General features: G+C 45.0%; 1 protein-coding gene across 1 annotated transcript in view; it reads left to right on the top strand.

Annotated features, from left to right (window-relative positions):
* The window catches only part of GPC3 (glypican 3), a gene marked incomplete at both ends in the record, with an annotated part of 63,860 nt that overhangs the window by 27,728 nt on the left and 18,679 nt on the right, over positions 1-17,453 (top strand). Inside the window, 2 exons of the mRNA XM_083372009.1 lie at positions 5,443-6,137; positions 13,694-13,827. Coding sequence (XP_083228135.1) covers positions 5,443-6,137; positions 13,694-13,827 — 829 coding nt within the window. The remainder of the gene's footprint in view (positions 1-5,442; positions 6,138-13,693; positions 13,828-17,453) is intronic.

Genomic DNA, 17,453 nt, shown 5'->3' with positions numbered 1-17,453 from the left:
TGGTTAGGAGGGCACTGACTTTTCTAGCCTGCCCTATCTATGTTTCCTGGTAAAATACCGTACATGGGAAAATCCCATGGCAGAAAATTCCACTTAGGGTTAGGGTTAGGTCACCGTGAACTTGGAGAGCAAAATGGATATTGCCAACAAACTCGGAATGCTTGGGTATGGTCAGGTCTAAGCCAATTCTCTTTAAATTACCAGATTACTACCTAATTCCTGTATTTTTCATTCTGAATATTAATTTTTTTCTTGGATGCTCAGCTGTTTTAATAGTATTAACAGGAGTTTAATTTGAGAGCAATTTAATAATGCATTAATGAGATACGAGCAAAATCAGAGAGTTGACAAAAGGGTGGTTTTTTTCCCCTAATTCCTGTTTTCCCTGCTTAAAAAAGAAGACTAATTCAGATTTTGTATTCCTGATGGCTGAACCAGTAAAATCGTATTCCCCTGTTTATTAAAAAATATGTATATATTGTTGCTATTTGTTGTGAGTATTAAAGAATAATAACACAATCTATGCTTGGAATGAGCAGCTCAACAGAAAAAAAGAGAACATTTTTACAAAATGTGTGAAATTAAATAACAGTTTTGGAAGTTTAGAGAAGTGCCTGGAATTAATCCCTGGGAATTTGCAGGTTGAGTTAGAAACTTCGAAAGGAACCATTGCTCAGAATGAAACAAGTTCTGATTATGTTTTTTAATTAAAAAAGGGATTCCTTTTCTGCCATCCGTAGCTGTGAATGCGTTAGTTTTCAACTGAAAATGAAAATGTTCCCCAGAGACCAAATTCCAGCTGCAAATATAGATGATGTTTTTTTCTCCCCTTTAAAGAAAATGGGGGCGGGGGGGGGGATTGTCTGCTTAGCCTGGAACAGAATTAGATAGCCAGAGAAGACATCAAGGCCAGGGGCAAAAATAAGGAGGGAGCTTTGCACAGTGCTGAGCTGGCTTTAAACTATGGTTTAAACAGGGTTAGAGGGTCCTTACAACGAGGCAGCGTAATGTTGATCTGGACAAATGCAAAATTATAGACAGACAGACAGATCTGATCCCCCACTTCCCTTTTTCCAAAGAAAGTTTTGTACAGTCAGTAGTTTGTGTGGATGAAGTCCTTTCCACTTACATCCGTGTTTTGTCAGCTTGTTTACTCAAAGAGGCCTTCCTGGGTCTGCCCTCCACCATCCAGGAAGTTGGGGGGGGGGAAGACTCACACCCTGGGTGGTCTTGAGCGCCATTGGGATTTATAGTGAGAAGCCAAGCCATTGGCGAGTCTTGCTTCCTGCAGGGGAGAGTTCATCAATTCTAAATGTGAAATAAATGATGGCGGTCTCCCCAATAGATGGATGCTAATTTTTAAAAAACGGTTGGGCTGCCTTGCACTTAAATCATCCCTTTCTGTAAACGCTGTAGATGCCGTGGATCATCTCCCAGCTCTGGGCTGATGAAAAATTCATAACTTGCCTTTGAGGAAAGCAGGCAAATGCATTTAATTGTAAAGGCCTCTTTAGGCAGAAGACTGCACTCTGGCCCCAGATGAAGCTATGGTGGTTGTGTTTATTAAATCTATTAGTAGGTAATTAGTAGAGTACATCTGTTGGCTCTCGGTCTGTTTCCAAAGTCAAGAAAGAAATTAACTTTTCAACTCCAATTATACACGTGGTGACATCATTGCTCTTTATGAAAAACGAAGAAACTCAGAATGGGCCTTTCAGTCACTTTGCTCCCTGGTTTATAAGAACAAAAGTCTGCTCTATTACTTCATGGTGTGTGTGTAACTCTTTTCAGCATGGGGGTTGGACTAGAAGACCTCCAAGGTCCCTTTCAGCTCTATTAATTCAAGTTTCTTGCAGTTCCACCAGCCCTCTCTTGCCACGGTGTGTGGGAATATCTTAATTACTTCCTACCTTATTTCCATCTTTTCTGATGAAAATTTAAGCATTTCCTAAGGAAATACAAATTTAGGGAATGTTAGACAATTCTTGAAGCTGACTTTATCAGGATTTATCAGTAAATTCAGCCCAGCGTCTCATTTTTCCAAGAGTTGTGTCTCGGTATTATATTCGTTAGCATAGGTCAGTGTTGACAATATTAAATTGTTAATATACCAAGTGCCTTTCATTATATTTCCCGAGAATCTTTCTCACTTTCTTTAGCTACAAAGAGGAAGAAATATCTTGGAAGTGACATCTCTGTGAAAATGCAGGGATGGCTTTTTTCATTAAACAAAATCTATTAAACCAGCCAAAGGTGACAGGGTTTTCTGATAATATGTAATAAAAAAAGAAAAATCCAATAAAAACAGTGGAATGCATTTTTTAAAAAAAATTGCTGGAAACTAGAAAATCCCTGAGTTTAAAAAAAGGGAAGAATTATTTGATCGGTCTTTCAAAAAAAGATGAATCAAGCCTTGAAATGTTTTTCTGCAGGAATGGCCAATAGTCCCAGCCACCCAAGATGGTGAGCTGCCCACAGATCATAATTTTGTCGTTCAGTCTGGCAGTTCAGTCCTGTAGCAGCAAGGAAAAAAACCCACTGCACCCATTTCATTGATTTAAATACTGGTAGACTGAGGCACAACAAGATCGATATCACGGTTGACTTGGTTTCTACTCAGAACTGATTCCAGGGGGGCCCTTTTGGGAGCAGGTTTCTCAGATTTTAACTCCACCTCCACTGCCTTGGACTATGTCTTGTATTCTATTAGGAGGCCCTTTCCTCTGCCCGCCCCCCTACTGGAAATTGTAAAAATTAATCATGGATCTTCTGCCTACCCTTCCCTGTCCTCCCTGCTCTTAGTTGCAATGTATGGTAATTAGACATCAGAAAGCTACATAAAATTTAATGCGGCAGTGGAGTACGATGTTAAATTATCTCAGACTGCATCCATTAATTAAAGCAAAGTTCTGCCAGAAATGGGTTTTCCCCCGCCTCCTAATCTTTAAAAAGCGTGTCGCTCTGTTCCAAACTGACTCTCCAAGGGTAGAAAAAGGAAAGCTGGGGAATAAATGCTATTGCGATTATTAGAGGGCAAAACAGCCTTAACCTTGATGACGATCTGAGCGTTGAAGTTGGGGTGGTAGATAGAAGTGTCCATCTTGAAGTCAGGGAAAGCCACTGCTGAGGAGAGATGGTAGCCAGAGGACTGGGTTTCATTTGGACACCTTCTCCATGGTCCAAGGCCTCCATCACTGGTGTGGGTGCAGAGGGGAGGGGTCTTCTACAGTTCACCTGAACAAGATAGAAGTGTTGACTTGCTGTAACTTGATGAGAGAATGGCGGTGACCAGGCCAGGAAGCAAAGGGCGATGAGGTTTGCAGCACCATGGACAACTCCAAAGAAGCTCTAGCTGGGTTGGGAAGCAGAGAGGAAGGGAAGGTTTCCCAGGTCATGGCTTGTTGGGTTTGTGCTGCACCGTAAGTTGTAAATCAAGGTTTCCTTAGCACAGAGTCTGGATTCACAGAGTCAGCTCAACCAAGACTGAAGAAAACCAATGTACAGATATATTGTGTGACACTTATCCTCATTTTTGAATCGGTCCCCTTACGTGTTGGGTCAGTCCCCTTATATGTTTTCTCCACTATTGTGTAAGTGCTACAGATAACCCATGTCCCCAGGGGGATTTGGAACGCTAAGTTATGACATCCCAGGTTCTTGGGAAAAACTCAGTGAGTATCAAGCCAATGACTAAAGAACTGGCTACTTATATAATAATAAACCACCATCATTACCTTGATGGAAGAAACAGCATAAAATTCCACTAGGAGAGAATATTGTAGCTCAGGTTTGAACTGTGGGGTCCTTGAAGTTCTCTGAGCTTAGTTGTTGACTTGCAGACATTCCAATATCCAACTACGTAACGACATCAGTGTGAGGGAGTGTGGAGTTTTCTCCCTATTTATATACAGTCCCTTGCCCTCCTGGCATTGGTAAAAGCATGGTTTTCTATTTGGTAGTATTTGGTTTTCTGTTTGATTGTTTGTCTGGTGTTAATCCCCGCTTATCTGCATATTTGTTTTTATAGGAGTTTAGCCATCCTAATAATTTGGAATAGAACAGAAATATGAATTTTCAGAAGTGCTCACTGATGACGATGTTGTTACCTAGTCAGGGGAATGAAACCTTTGCAGAGAACAACCAAGCTCGGAGAGCACCAAGGACTCCACAATGTTTAAAGTGCCCGATGCATAATCAACTTTATTTTAATGTGCGATGTGCTTCACTTTAATGACAACCTCCACTAAAAGGTGCTGTGAACACCGGGCCCCGGGCTTTTAATCTTGCTAAGTGGCTTAATTTTCAGCTCTGTCTTCTTGCAGGAACCCACCCCCACGATAGAAATAATCTGTAATTCAGTCTCAGTTTGGATCTAATGTGAGCGGGGAACAAGACAAGGAGAATCCAAAGAAGCTTCCATTTTTCATGGGAATCATTTTTAGGGGCTCTCCCTCCCCCCATCTTTCTTTCTTCCATTCTATTGAAAGCTGCTTTGCCAGGAAAGGTGAGCGACCTGCAAAGTGTCCAAGTGCTTGTTAAGTTTCCATCCCTTTATTAATGCCCTGGAGGTTTGGAGGGCAAAGATGGGGTGGGACTACTTAGCATTCAAAGAAGAGGTAAAGCCTGCCTGTCACAATCCACCCCTCTCTTTTTTGCCTTTTGCTGTGCTAATTCACAGGCTGCTGGGATGGGGTGGGGGGAGGCATTCTTTGATCACCTGAGCAGCAGAGGGCTTTGCATGCTGGGGACCAATTAGTGGAAAATGCCCAAGGCCTGCAGGCAGCTTCAGAAAGAGAAAGAGAATCCATGCACTTTGGCACTTGCCAGAATTACAGAGTTGGAAGGGACCTTGGAGGTCTTCTAGTCCAACCCCTTGATCAGGCAGGAGACCCTATACATTTGAGACAAAGGGCTGTCCAATCTCTTCTTAAAAACCTCCAGTGATGGAGCATCCAGATCTTCTGAAGGCAAGTCCTTCCACTGGTTAATTTTTCTCATAGGAAGTTTCTCCTTAATTCTAAGTTGGATCTCTCCTTGATTAGTTTCCATCTGTTACTTCTTGTCCTGCCTTCAGGTGCTTTGGAGAATAGGCTGACCCCCCCCCTCTTCTTTGTGGCAGCCCCTCAAATATTAAAACACGGCCATCATATTTCCCTTAGTTCTTCTTTGAATGGACATACCCAATTCCCACAACCATTCACCATATATTTTAGCCTCCAGATCCCCAACCATCTTTGTTGCTCTTCTCTACACTCTTTCCAGAGTCTTGGTATCTTTTTTGTATTGTGATGACCAAAAACAGGATGCAGTCCTTTATCTCCTGAATTTCTCCGGCTTTTTATAACTTTCTCCCAGAAAACCCTTAATAACATGGCTATCATGATTGTCTTGCCTGCTGACTTACTAACCACCTTCTCTTTCCTGTTTTTTTTTGCTTTTCAGAAGCCTTCGAAATGGTTGTGCGCCATGCGAGGAACTACACCAACTCCATGTTCAGGAACCACTATCGCCACGTGGCTGCCAGGACTTTTAATCTGGTGGGGGAACTCTTCACCGACATCTCCCTCTACGTCTTGGGCTCGGATATCAGCGTCAATGATATGGTCAATGAGCTCTTTGACAGCTTGTTCCCCTTGATGTATGCCCACGTGATTCATCCAGGAGCCCCCAACCCTCCTGTGGAGACCCTGGCGTGTCTGCGGCTAGCCCGGCGAGACTTGAAGGCGTTTGGCCCCTTCCCCAAAATCATGATGACCCAGGTGTCCAAGTCCTTGCAGGTCACCCGGGTCTTCCTCCAGGCGCTCAACCTTGGCATTGAAGTGGTCAACACCACCGACCACTTGAGGTTCAGCAAGGAGTGTGGACGGGCACTCCTGAAGATGTGGTACTGCCCCCAGTGCCAGGATCTGCTCCTGGCCAAGCCGTGTGTGGGATTCTGTGGCGGGGTTTTGCAAGGATGCTTGGCCAGTGTGGTGGAAATTGACAGTTACTGGCGGGAATATCTCCGCTCTCTGGAAGGGTTGGTGAAGGGCATGAAGGGCACCTACGACATAGAACACGTGCTACTCAACCTCTTCTCTTTGGTTCAGGATGCCATCATTTACATGCAGAGGAACGCTGGGAAATTGGTCACAACCGTAAGTTCTTCTTTTACTAGAGCCATTTGTCAGGGTGTGGGGTACCGATGTTACAAGAAGGTCCTTTCCTCCCTCAGAAAGAAGGAAACACGCTTTCTCTCAGTGGGGAGAGAAAGTAGGTGGACCATTCATGACACCTAGAGCCAGTGGTTGCTGCTTTGGCTGGTGGGCTTCCATAAAGACGTGGCCCAGAAGACACTTGAGGACATTCCTTCTTTAACCAGCATCTTTGTCTCCCTGAAGAAGACTTGGAAGCAGCTGAGATCCTATTGTAGGTCACGGTATGGCCGGGTTATGGACCGTAAAAGGTTCCCAATTTTTCTTTCCCTGCTCTAATTTTAAGATGACGGCTTGATAAATGTGGCCGGCCGCAAGACATCCTTTTTCTCGGAAAGAAGGAAATGAGGCTGATCTTAATTTTCTCCCATCTCAGGAACCCCGAAAGAGCCTGACTTGCATTTGTCTTCTTTCTCAGTTGGCTGCTCTCCTCCGAAGGAAACACACCTGTCTTTGGGTTTTTTTCCTTCCTGAAGATTCCAGAGTGGCATTTCCGCAAGTAATAATGAAGCTGAAGCTGATCGTTTGCTCTCAGTAGCCCCCACTTTCTGTAGAAAGACTCTTACAGTCTGAACTCAACTTGGGAGGACCACATGGACAGACCCATGTTGCTTCTCCAGCAATACTGTAGCGTCACGTGTGAAAATAATTGGTTCTTCCGAAAGAGGGAGAGAGAGAGAGGCAGGCAGGTCTTCCTGACTTCTTGGTGGTCTCCCTTGCTTCGTGGATAGGAATTCAGGGCCATCCATGCCACCCCCACCAAGGGTGCAAATGGTAACCCCATGACCCCCATGCTGGCTGGGAATGCTGGGAGTTGAAATCCACCTGCCTTAAAGTTGCCAAGTTTGGAAATGCTACTATAAACTGAATGAAGCCATGAAGGGGGTTGATGAAGGATTTCTAGAGCTTCCTAATTGCCAGGCATTAGCTGCTTTTGGTGGGGAGGGAGGTGGGGGGGCGGAGGGAAGGCAGGTGATTTTAAGCAAATGGCTTTTCTGTTCTGGCGTTAATAACTCGTGAACAATTTACTGCTACATTAAAGGTAAACAAAGATTCAAATGAATAACCAGGGGAGAGTCTTGATTAAGACACCACTGGTAAAGGAAAGCGTCAGGTGTTTCATTGTTCCTTGCAGCACAAAGTGTTGCAAAAACCCGCAAGGAAGAAATGCAACTTCCCGCAGCCTATCCTAAGGAGAGACGGGAAGGCAGCTAATACCATTTTCTGAAGAGGCTCAGATCTATTTTGGGTCTAAATGGCTCCCAGGCAATTGTTGGTAAGAGTAGCTTGGGGTGGAAAGCCTAATAAACAATAATTGCATGGGATAAAATCATTTCAATTTGTACAGGAAGAGCAGAAAAGTTGGGTTATTAGGAGATTTGTCTGTTAACCTCTCGGCAAGACAAAGGCGGGGGTGCAGGAGGTGCCACGACATCCTTGTGGGAATAACACGAATTGTATCATGTGCAAAAACGCATTTTTGTCTGTAGACACTGGATGTGAATGTGAACCTGGGCACAGTCCCAGAGCAGTTGGGGGTGGGGAAACACCCCACATGGAGAAAAAGCTGTTTCCAGATATTAATAGCTGCCTTATTTTTGTCCTGCGCATTGTGTCCTTGAGCACTCTCCCGTCACTATGCCTCTGATCTGTAATAATTTTTATACCTTGTTATCTCTCGGGTTCAGCTGTTTTATGTTGGCATAGCTGGCTGCCTCAAGTGGCATTTTTTAAATCTGTGCTTTTAAATCTGCGCTTCCCACTCTGAGGCCACCACTGGGGTTCCCTTGATGTAGGCGAAGGAGTGGCAGAACCTGGGCTGGAGTCAAAAGAGGAATCAGCCCTAGACTCCGTACGTAGCCACAAACTGACCAAGTCCCATCTCTCTTGAATTCCCTTGTCTTTTACCTAACGCCAGATGGTGCCAAGCAGTTACTTTAGATTCCTGTGCCTAGGCACGTTTTAGTAATAAATCAATTTATTACTAATTTGTGGTCCTGATCTTTTGCACCTGATGCATGACGCCTCTCCAAACTGGAGGGGGGGGGGAATGCTCGCACTTAGAAAACAAGCAGTTCCTGGCTTTCCAGTTGTTCTTTTTTTGCTTTCCCCTTGATTTTCAGCGTTGCGTTTCTGCCCACCAACCCAACTTTGACTTCGGTTTTTTGACGCTCATCTTTATTGCTTCTATTTACATTTCCGATTTACTGCTGCCCTGCCCAGGGAACGTGAATTACTTAGATATATAAAAGCATAATAAAGAGGCAAATAAAAACGGCCTTTTAAGAACGAGGTTCCCCATTAAGGAGACATCCTAAGCCAGGAACCGCAGAAAGCATCATCGTTGCCCATTACCGAAAGAGATTTTGTGAAGGGCAATAAAAGTGATTTAGAGGAAAGGTCGTGTCCAATCATAACAATTCTCCGCAATTAGGCATTTCTTCCAGCCTGCAAAACTTACTCATCCACCGCTGATTGTGTTAACCAGGACAGAGAAGCAATTTTAAAGGCTCAGGTACGTTCAGCTATAAATGCAGGAGTCTGCAATTGCATTTCTCAGCCAATGTCAGTGTAACCTACGCAGCGAGATGGACTATATAAAAAGCCCATTTCCAGTAAGAATTTAAAGCAGCCGTTTCAGAGGGCTCTGAGTTTCTGGAAAGGGGAGGAGGGGGAAAAATGAAATGTCAACCTGCCAGCTTCCCCCGAAGCACATCACCTTTCTTCAGCACGTCTGGGAGAAGATTTGGAGATCAGAAAAGAACCTTTTGCCCTGCCGGCAAAATCTTTCAACCCTTGCTCACAAGCCCAGAGTGGATATTTTTCAGGGTAAAACTTTTCCAGTCTTTTTCAACTCTCCTCCAAGTCCCTCCGTTTCCCTGAACAGGGGGATAACATTTTGCAAAAGATGAAAGTGCCTGCAAGTGATTGACAACCCGGCAACGTTAAAAGAGAAGCTTCTCAAAATTTCCACTTCTTCAAACCTCTAAAGCAGCCTTTGAAAGAAAGCAAAAAACAATCTGTCTACTTTCTCTGCCTATCAATACAGGCAGTCCTGATGTAGCGCAGATGAGCGTTTCTTGACCGTAGCCATTTTGAGGTGTGTGGCTAGGGAATTCTGGGAGTTGAAGTCTATGCATACAGGTTGGGGAATTCTGGGAGCTGGAAGTCCACATAACTTGAAAGTGGCTGAAGTCGAGAAAGTCTGCTTTAGAGGACAAAAAAGAAACTTAGCGGGGTTAGCGGACCCTGAAAGGAGCTGGCGTTGGCTGCTTTATACTGGCTGAAAATATATTTAGCGGAGATTTAATCTGATGGTGCAGCCTTCTGCTGAGGTTTAAAGAGGTCCAGATGAGAACCAAAAAACGGTGCACCAAAAAATCATGCAGGGCTTTTATAGATGAGACTTTGGAAGGGGATATCGGTAGTTCTCAACTTATAAGAGTACATTCAGTGACCGTTGCAATGCTACCGGGAAAAGGGGCTTACGACCATTTTTCACCCTTACGACCTTTGCAGCATCCCCAGAGTCAGGTGATCAAAATTCAGATGCTAGGCGACTGACTTGTATTTATGACGGCCGCAGCATCCCAGGGTCCCGCGATCCCTTTTGCCACCTTCTGACAAGCAGAATCCACGGGGGAGATCAGATACACTTAACAACCGCATCCCTAACCGAACAACTGCAGTGATTCACTGTGGCAAGCAAGGTAAAGGAGTCCCTGGGGATTTTACGCGGCTGGTCGTTGCCAGAGAGGACGTAAAATGGGGCAAAACTCACTTAACCACCGTCTCACTCAGCAACGGAACCGTTGGGCTCAATTGTGCTCATAAATCCGGGATTCCCTCTAATAAACTGCGTGACTTCTGTGCCCGTGCGCCAGTGGGCCCTCCGAGAGAGACCCAAGCCGGAGGGCATCGTTTTAACAGCTGGACCCTTGTAATTCGATGGGTCTCTCTGGGTTGCTTCCATCATCCCCTGCCTGGCCTGGCTCCCGTGGAGGCTCTTGCTGGGGAATGCAAGCCGAAACCCTTTGGGATGCTCGGATCCCTTCAAAAAACACGATTACCTTCTACCAGCTCTTCATGAACTGCCGCCTTCTCTAAACATGGGCACTTGCCGTGAAGATGCTAATCGAGAGGAAGAGGAGGAGAAAAAGGGGCTTCATTAAGCCTCTCTGCCAGCCTGGCTCCCCTCCTCCGCTCCGGTTTTAGGGGCAGCCACTTGTCCAGGGGCTTATTAAAGTCACAGCCGGACAAATTAATGCTCCCTTTCCGAGAATGTTGCTCTTGACTCCAGCGACGGGGATCGGGAGCCCAGCACGGGCGCTAATTGTGCAAATCACCTTAGAAAAAAGCGGATCTCGTGGCTTGCTCATCCTCAGACTCAGTCCCCTGTGTATTTTCTTCTTCTTCATTCCTGCAAAAGACCTCCATGCACCGTGAAGCAACCGGCTGGGAATGTGGCTTCCCAGACTCAGCGGCTGAACGTCGGTGGCCTCCTAAATTCTGGCCCCAGCTGTCATCATAAGTTGAGGACTACCTATAATACAGCTTTCTTACTGTCAATGCACTACACACTTACGCTCTGCCCCACTTCTCGCTGTCACACTTACAGCCTAAGAAATGTGTTTGGGGCAGAAACAATCTAGAGACGAAGGTTAGGCACAGCTCTGCCTGAGAAAATACCTTTATTTTAGCAAAGGTGCATTTTCTTCTTCTTCTTTCTTCTTCCTCAAAAAATCAGTCCAGTTGCCTTTTTAAAAAAAAAAGCACTTTTGGGGCAGCCGTGACCTGGATGACTGGGAATCTTCGTTGACCTTTATTCTAGCAGTTTAATAAAGTGCCTGCCTCGTTTGACTAAGAACTTTTGTAGACTTTCTAAGCATAGGAACTCTCCTTCATCTTTCTCTCTCTCTCCCTCTCTCTCTCTCCCAAATAATACATATTTTTTAATTTTCCTAGATCTGTTGGGGTGATTGTCACTCTGCTCAACTTTGCTTGATATCTCTTGGTGGCCTCCTTATCTTTGTTCAAGGCGTGTTTTCCAAGAAGCAGCTGTGAATCGGTGTGATAGATTGTTGTTCTTTAAAATGTTCGGGTTTTGTTGGCTTTTTGCATTTTGGCAGTGAATTATTTAAAGCTGCTGCAATATTGAAACACCCTCAGGGCATGAAATATGTCTTCCTGGTGAGGTCATGTCAGGAAGGTCTACGTTTAAACTAATACCTTTATATAATTTTTCTTTATTTGTTATTTTTAAAGCACATCACAGATTTATTTAAAAAATGGTTTCTGAGCTGTTCTAACCACGCTGAAATCTACTTTTTAAAAAGTCTTTGCATCTCTGTATGCATTTCGACCTAGTTTTCTAGCTTTGTTTTACAAGTCCACCCTGTGTGATAAAATGACCTTTATTTCCATCATAAATTTGAAGTACCTTTGCATTCTAGATAATTTTTCTGGTGCTCTATACTAAAGGCACCTTCTTTTGTAAAAAAAAAATCCCTTTTAAGTGATAGCATCATATAAATTTTATTCCTTTCAACCACAACTTTCCCTTTTGGTCCATCTGTACATTATAACCCACATTCTTGGCCGGTTTTATCATCCACTCTTCCATTTGTTTTCCCATTTCAAATTTCAGTAAAAGGGTATGTATTTTAGCAATCCCACACTCTTATTTCTTCTTATCCCTTGGAAGCCAAGAGGGCTGGAGAGGCTTTAAAACAGTATTTCAGAACTTGGCTGGCTGGCTGGGGAATTCTGGGAGTTGTAGTCCACACATCTTAAATTTGCTTAAGTTGAAAAACACAGCTCTAAAAAGAGCGTACAACAAAAATGTGTGTACAGACACTGCCTTTATTATATCTTGCCGGGCCCCGATTCTGCCTTTCTCTTTTTAAAATTGCATTCGTTGTTTGTTTTCCACTTCGAAAGAGGAGAAAGCAGACCCTTAGAAGCAACCGGGTAGCGTGATTACAGCCCTCCACGATTATCAAATGACGGCTTTTTATTTTCTCTCGTTTTCTTTTCGGCCCGTTTCCGCAAGAAAACGTTTGCCCCCTTTTCTTGATCAGTCTTCGCCCGGGAGATCCACTGTCCCGAACAGAGGCCGATCCAGTGAACAACCTGGCAGATTTAAATTCTGCGCTAAAATCCCCAGGGAAATTAAGAAAGCCAAACATTAACCACAGACTAAACATTAACATATATTAACATTTTGATTACACCTGTAGAAATGGGAAATGGGCCCGGCTAATACTGTTAAAAAGTCTATGTCCTGTACCCCTCCCTCCTTCCGGTTTCAGAAATCTTCAGTTTTGAAGCTTTCCTTGGGTTAAAAAGAAAGAATAAAAGTAGAATTTCGTTAGGGGAACCTATAGCAGACTGTGTGGAGTCCTGAACTTACAACTGTCTGAAATGGTAGTGGGTCTCCTTCTCCAGCAGGGATTAGACTGGAAGACCCCCGAGGTCCCTTCCAACTCTGTAATTCCTGCTGGAACCGCTGGCATTTGGATCAGGGAGATGTCAGTGGGGCATAAAGACAGCTTCTCCACAACCAGGTTTTTGCCTGTGGCACTGCAGTGTGTGTGTGTGTGTGTGTGTGTGTGTGTGTTGGGGTGGGGGTGGGGGTGGGGGGGAAATGCAGAAAAAGAAAGCTCCTTTTCCCCAAAAGGCTGAAACTCAAAGGAGGAACTAAGCAGCTGTGTGTGCCTGGTGCCAGGGCTGGCTTGCAAGACCTCAACCCATAATTAAAGCAGAGATTGTGAAGTGCAGCAGCCATGCCTGCTGTTTCATGGAGTCAGGAACAAGTGTGTGTATTCTGGAATGTATTTCCTGAAACACACAATTGGAGGTGCTTGGTGGGGGGGGGGTCACAAGATGTGGTGGCCTCTTGTAAGGAGGAGAAAGAGGAGGAGCAGAAGGGCAGCAGAAGAGGCAGTTCCCACTTCCTACGTGTGCAGTGGGCACGCTAAATCTGTCATTTCCCCCCCCCAAACCAGGAATTGGGGTTTGTAATTTTCCCTCGTGCACAATGAACCCTAGTTGGTTGCTTTCTGCACTTTCTGCACGAGTCTCGGATGTGGCCTCAGGTGGAAAGCTGTGACTGACCGTTGCATTCACGGACAAAAGTGTTTTTCAAACTTGGCCATTTTTCAGATGTGTGGACTTCAAGTCCCAGAATTCCCCAGCCAGCCTTGCTAGAGTATTTTATTTATTTTTAAATTTTATTTGCTGTCCATCTCACTGCAGTGCCACTCTAGAGTACGGACAGATGCAAAGCTCCATATTTCCTCATCTAAAAGGAGGTGTATTTTTTAATCACGCCCAAGGAATTCACAGCCTCTGAATGGAACAGGAAGTATAAATCTACTTCAAATTAGCGACAAATCTGATTTGATTTGCAGTTTCAAGACTCGCAAGAAAGTGGGTTTTAAATTATTCAGAGCTTGAAAAGTTCTGGCATTCCTAATCTTGGGTTTTTTCTCTTGCAGATCAGCAAGCTGTGTGGCCCTTCCCAGCAGAGGCAACACCGATCGGCATGGAATCCCGAAGACCATGTTGCTGGCCAGAGGATGATGGGTGCCCCTCTGGTGGAACCCCAAGAAACCTTATCCAGTCGAAAGAGGTGAGGAAACCAGGACAGCTTCCTAGGTTGGACTTTGTGGTGAGGACAATCCCTGCAGGCGGTCCTTGACTTGCCACCATCCACTTAGCGACCGTTCAAAGTTACGACAGCATTGGTTTCCAACCAGTCCTCACATTTGCAACTGTTGCAGCATCCTCAGGGTCACCTGATCAAACTTGGGGCGCTTGGCAACTGGGCAGGTATGGCTGCAGAATCCCCGGGGGGGGGCTCCTAGGATCACCGTTTGCGACTTTCTCAGCCAGCTTCCGATAAGGGGGGAGGCTGGATTTGCTCAGCGACCGTGGCCAAAAAGGCCGTAAAACCAGGCATGACTTAACAACGGCCTTGCTTAGCGATGGAAATTCTTGTCCCAGTTGTGATCGTAAGCCGAGGACTATAGGTTCTCCCGCTCGAGTGGGGGGCTGGACTAGAAGACCTCCAAGGTCCCTTCCAGCTATATTCTATTCCTTCCGGAAGAACAGACGCTGGAAGTGGCATTGATGCTTGCCTGACCGCTGGGTGGGCTGGCCGATCCAATCTGGAAGCGTGTGAGAATCAATGGAGGAGCGGAGAGTTACAGGCCGTGTCTGCCCTCTGGTGACTTAGCTCAAGGGAGCCTCCGTGGACTTCCTGAACCCGGGTTGGGACCTAACTAGCAGATGACTTTCCCGCTCAGCTCCAGAGCCAGTCAGGCCTTCTGGGACTCTGATCCTGCTTCAAGCTTTTGGGAAAAAGGCAAAACCAGAACTGGAAATGCCAGCTGAGCGCCCTCTCTGGGATGACTTTGTTCCTGGCTTCCCGTGTCCTCGCCTTTGCTGCTAAGCCAGGAGCAGACAGACGTCCCAAACAGCCCATTGTGCAGCCTTGGTCTGTAATTAAAGCAACGTTTTGTGGCCTTCCAGCTCGGAAGAAATACAGCAGGAGAGGGGTTTATATATATAAAAAACCCTGGCATTTAAATGGTCAGAGAATGTGATCATTAGTGTCAGAAGTTCTTGGAGAAACAAAGCTGCAATTTTCAGCTCAGAAACCCACCCTGTGTTCTTCTCCTTCCCCACCCCCACCCCCACCCCCCAAGCCTGTGTGGGTAAGATGCTTATTTCAACTAGCTTTTTTCTGGAAAAGATCCTGACTAATAGTAGAGTAGCGGATTCTGTGATTTGATTGATGAAGTGGGATGCATCTTCCCAGCCCATCTGTGTTTTAAGTGGCAGTTTGAAAGAGATCAAGAGCAAGTTTATTTCAGCCCATCTTGGTTCCAGGGAGGTGTGTTCAGAAGTGTTCCATCTGGTTACGCTGCTAGGATTAAAAAAAAAAAACCTCAACAGAAATTCTGCTGGAAAATGGGATTGCACGTTATCAGAAAACACACATTTGAGCTGGAGTTTTCAGCGGCAAAGGGGAGTCCAGATCTGAAAGAGCAGAACCCCCGGGGCATTGGAATGTTTTGTCTTGAAGATAAAAGTTTAAAGCAGGAGCATCCAGCCTTGGCAACTTTTGAGACTTGTGGACTTCAACTCCCAGAATTCCCCAGCCGGCCCAAAGATTGTAAAATCAGGCACGGTCATCTGGTGACTTGCTTACTGGCTGCAACAACTTGCGACCATAATTCTGGGCTCAATTACAGTCATAAGTGGGAAGGAGTTTTATGATGATAAGGAGAAGCCTACCGTTTACTGAAATAGAGAAAGAGTGAATAAAGAAGGAGAGAGAAGGATTGCAAAGGCTTGTGGTTGTTCCCCCCCCCCTTGCCCTTGTAGCTTGCACAACTGATCTGTATAATAGTTGACTTCAGAGGGAAGAGGATTCGCTACCTCGGATAGCCTGCTAGAACAAACAACAGGCAGCAGAGACAGAAGAAGAGGCTAACAAGCCCTGTTTTGCCTGTTGTGGCAAAGTCCTGTGGGTGAAGAAAGGAATGGAGTGTGTATTTCTGCCTGTGTGCCCATGTGTGTGTAAAATGGTCCTTGCAGCCCTTAATCAGGATGAGTGAATTTGCCTTGCTGGAAAATTGCCCCTTTTTGCATCATAAAGACATCCCCACTTCCAGGCGCAGTGTTGGTTTCATGTTTCTACGAAAAGTCACTGTCCTTATTTTGCCTCTCATTTGCATGCTGGCTTGATTAGATCCCAGTTAGTTGCTGGCTTCATCCTGAGCACACCTTCCTGGCTGCCAGCGTGCACCCAAGAGGCATTTGGTCTCCCCTGCAAATGCTTGGAGCTGCCTGCTGGTTGCTTCCCACAAGGCCTTGTTTTAAGTTGTGGGTTTATTTATTTCTGAGGTTTATTGGTTGCCTGATAGCTAATAGTTGTCAGGAGGTTGTGCAACATAAACATAAAATTCGGTCTCCCAGGAATAGAGAGCAATGAATCCGTCAGCTTGGTTTTTCTCCCTCTGTTAAAATGCAGCACAAGTTGAAAGGCTGAAAGACAACACACACACACACACACACACACACACACACAGAGAGAGAGAGAGAGAGAGAGAGAGAGAGAGAGAGAGAGAGAGAGAGAGAGGACGTCATAGCTTTGAAAATGAGAAATGGAGCAGAGTTGCCGAAATGTGTAAGGGCAAAGGTCACGAAAAGGAAGATAAAAAATATGTTTCCTGGATGGGTGATTCCACAGTGGACCACCTTGGGTAGGAATATGCAGGACAGGAGGGCTGCTTTCTTGGATAGTCCTTGACTTACAACCAATCATTCGTTTAGTGACTGTTTCAGGTCATGGTGGCACTGAAAAAATTGACTTAGAACCAGACATACTTAATGGCCATTGCACCATCCCCAAAGTCATGTTATCAGTACCCCAAATTTGCAAAGTTTCTTCCCGATACGATTTGCACGATTGAGATTTTAGAGGGGTGGAAATGGCTTAAGTTATCTTTGGCAAATTCTTGCATGCTTTTTCTGCAAAATGCAGCAGCCGGAGAGAGAGAAAGTTCAGGAATGGCATTGATAAGCCACTGGGGAATATGGAACCCAGGATCCACATTCAGCTCGTCCACCGAAACTGCACAGTTGAGCGAGCTGTGGAAATCCAGTGTTGTTATATGTCTGCAGAGGATCTTTCTCACTCATTTTACTGTGCTTATTGTGTTTTTTATGATGCATTTTTAATTTCTTGTTGCCTTGATGCATTTTTTATCTGGGCAGCTTCTGAGTAAAATAAAATCACATAAATTGTAGGCTAAGTGGATCAATAGAGTTTATAAAGCAGCTTTTTTCATACATGTGCTTGGAAGACTATATCTCCCCAGAAGAGTTGCTGTTTAAGCTGTTGGTTGCATCGGCACAGATTAAACTCAGTTAGTTGTCTCTTTTGGAAGGATTGGGCAAAATGTGCTTTCAAATGCGGGGCAGAGTTCTGCATATCCAACAGTGCTTTAGTGCCACCTAGTGGCAGAGAGCACTATAGAACACATCATTTGAGCATCCACGCTCATCATAATTATCCTCCTTCTGTGACTGAATTTTCTCAAAGAATTGATAAACCCAAATTACTAATGACAGTGAGGCAGATATGTGAGCTCTTCCTGGGTTGTGGGAGATTCCTGCACTCTTGCTTGTGGTCTGGGCTTGGCATTCATTTCTCAACTTTAGCCAACTTTAAGATGGATGGATTTC

Source organism: Vipera ursinii, assembly GCF_947247035.1.
Source record: "Vipera ursinii genome assembly, chromosome: 12".
In the NCBI taxonomy this organism is placed as follows: domain Eukaryota; kingdom Metazoa; phylum Chordata; class Lepidosauria; order Squamata; family Viperidae; genus Vipera; species Vipera ursinii.
Note: the sequence above shows the minus strand (reverse complement) of the source record. Positions and strands in the feature narration are given on the sequence as shown.